At 29.3% G+C, this 3,189-nt stretch overlaps 1 protein-coding gene across 1 annotated transcript; it reads left to right on the forward strand.

The window, feature by feature from the left end:
- Window positions 1-1,625: 1,625 nt before the first annotated feature.
- LOC136972646 (glycosyltransferase family 92 protein F13G3.3-like) lies at window positions 1,626-2,957 on the forward strand. Its single transcript, XM_067267247.1, has one exon. It carries the CDS (start codon window positions 1,626-1,628, stop codon window positions 2,955-2,957), a length of 1,332 nt encoding a protein of 443 aa, XP_067123348.1.
- Window positions 2,958-3,189: the final 232 nt, after the last annotated feature.

Raw genomic sequence — 3,189 nt, forward strand, 5'->3', positions numbered from 1 at the left:
CATCACGACAGTTCGAGGTCACGCGTGTAAAATAAAGATCACTTCATGCATTTCATGATGATCGGTCACGCTGACTTGGAACATGTTTCTCTTCGACGAATATTCTATCATAAATTAATTTAAATATGGAACCTTAAACACATCACAAAAGCCGCTTCCATATATTTATATGTATATGGAAGCGACTTTTGGATATATAAAATTATGTACATTTTTGCATAAGCTTGTGTGTTTAACTTCTGTTTCTAATTATATTAATTAAAAATAAAAATACTGAAACATTTTTGTTAATTAAAAATAGTTAATTAACTAAATTAAGTATAGTTTAATTAAGAGTAAAGGTTTTTATGGCTCATTAAGATCTAATCTAGTTCAGCAAGCAACTTGCAGGTTAGCTTGCAATCTAATACCGCGTTGAGTCGCATCGCATCACTTCGCATTACTCGTAATTTATATAATCCATTATTTTAATGGTTAAAAATACGTTAAAAATCAAATCTCAGATGTATTGAAAATATTTATAAATTTTAGACACTTTAAGAATAAGTTTATCCATTAATAATGCAAAGAAAATAGAAAGCGCGCGCGTTATAATGCGATTCGACACGCACAAACTGGATGCTTAAATTTTGGTTAAATATTTAAAATTAATTCTCATAGATAATATCTATAGTTAATTTTCAAATAGGCGTTCGCAGTTAATATAATTTTGTTCTATTCTAAAAATATATAGGCCTTATATATTTTTAATTCAAATACAAAAGCTCAATATAATACACGCGTACGATGAGACATGGAGCATAGAGCCACGAGACGAAGTAAACACAGTACCGTACGTAAGTTACTTATTTTTTTATGTGTTTCTATACGTTTAACCTGACTGTTTAATCATATTATCATATTAGTTTACCGGTATAACAGTAAGTATATGGTTTACTTTCTTCGAAAACGGGTCTCGCCTACAGCAAATGACCTGTAAAAGTCTACTTTCTGTCTAGTTTTCAACAACAGATGTTACATGTACGCGTAGCTTAGTACAATGCCCAATAAGACGATTTAATTCTCAAGATTTAAATATCTTAACGGTGAGTTCAGTTTATTCTATACAAGAGAAATAAATAAATAATTTATTTATAAAATCAATGTGCAAATTATGCACTTTAATCTGGTCAAACGTGTTATTTTCAGAAATTGGGTTGCATTCTTTCAACTTTAGAACACTGTTTTGGTATTTTTAAAGTATATTTAGGCTAAAATAAATTATTTTATGCTTCTATTGACATCGATTAATGCGAAAAACATGCGTTTTCTTAACGTTATGTTCACAAAAAGCGTAAATTTTTGAGTAAAGTTTCTTTTATCACGCATTATTATTTAACCTTAAATTTTAATTTATGCAATTTTAATGTCACGCTCTAAAACATGATATATTAAATAATGTCAACGTAGCCTATATAAAGTAGTAATTATTGTTATACACGCAATTAACGTTGTTTAATTTAACATTTTCAGGTCTACCTGTAATTTGAAATGAAGAAACTCGGAATTATATAAATGGTTAAAAAATTCAAGAGATACGTGAAACTCTTTAAATATTCTAAAATTAGAATAAACTTATAATAATTATGTGCCTTAGAAAGAAACATTGGATAATTTTATTATGTGTGGTTTTGATTTTTATATTATTGTTATTGAATAATTATAGAACGTCTAAGGTTATAAACCCAGCTAAAATTAATGGCTCAATTTCTAATGTTGCATTAATTAATAAGCTTGATGCAGATTGGTGGAGATATCAAATTATTTCTCACAAAACTTTACATTCTATTGGATGGACCAAGTTTTTGAATGGAGTGTATGGATTTTCGGCATTTTGGGATAACAGGATCGGCGAATCGGGAATTTTCGCGCGATTAATAGGTATAGTTCATAGAAACATTTCTACACTCATAAAGCTGAAATGTATCGTGAAAAACGAAGATAACGAAATTGCAGCTACATTATTTTATCACATTATCGAAGAATATCACGAAAAGAATCATGCAGCAGTCATGTTCATCTGCACTCCTAAAAAGATTTTCCCTATACCGAAGCTGATTTCGATAATATCTAACGAAAACAATCGTAAAATTTGGTTACCTATTCAGAGGTATACATCTGTAAAATCAGCTAAAAATAAAATGGCTGTATGTGTCAGACCATTATATGGACCCTTTAACGACACTTATGCCATAGCTCGATTTATTGCCTACTATAAAACAATTGGATTCATGCATTTTATATTTTATGCCCAAGAAATAACCGAACAGGTTAAAACGTATTTATTAAAACTATCCCAAAATAAAGTATCTATTGATCTACTTCCATGGTTTTTACCTAGTGACATACAAGATACTTGGGCGCAAGGTCAACTAGCTTGTATACAAGATTGTATTTATAGATACATGTATTTATTTGAATATATACTTATAGTAGACTTAGATGAACGAATAGTCCCTAAAATTAGCTATACCATGCAAGAAACTATGAATAATCTTGTATTAAAAGATGTTAATAAAAATGCGGGAGCATTTATGATTCGGCACACTTATTTCTGCATTACAAAGAGTCAAAAGGTATCACACGAACCCGTTCTGCTTATTGATAACGTGAAAAGAATGAGAAATATATGGCCATCTGAACAAAGATCTAAACTAATTCTGAAACCAGAAACAATTGAAATATGTGGAATACACGCAGTTCAAAAAATGTTTGGTGGATGGAAACAAGTAGAAATACCTCCCCAACTAGCGCTTTTGAATCATTATCGAGTTAATGCTTGCAACAAAAGTAAAAATGCTGCTTTAAATGAGAAAAATATAGAGTATTTTAATGATTACTCCGCTAAAAAGTATGTTAAAAATGTATTAAATTCATTTATTATTGAAATTTGGAAAGATATGTTTCTCAGAGTTTAATTTTGTTAACGCTTTGCACATATTGTCCCATCATTTATAAGCTGTATTACAAATAATTTATTCCTTTTTCATTACTTATATTTATCTATCGTAAAAGTAGGCTATATGTATTTTAAGTTGTATAAACGTGCTATTGGATGCGAAGTGATGTAATTAATAAAAATTGTATCGACTCCAGCAAAAGCTAATGCTATCGTTTTAACTGTATGATTGAAGTTATGAAATAAAAAAA

The sequence above is a fragment of the Centruroides vittatus genome, unplaced genomic scaffold (genome assembly GCF_030686945.1).
Source record: "Centruroides vittatus isolate TY-2023 unplaced genomic scaffold, ASM3068694v2 contig_299, whole genome shotgun sequence".
In the NCBI taxonomy this organism is placed as follows: Eukaryota; Metazoa; Arthropoda; class Arachnida; order Scorpiones; family Buthidae; genus Centruroides; species Centruroides vittatus.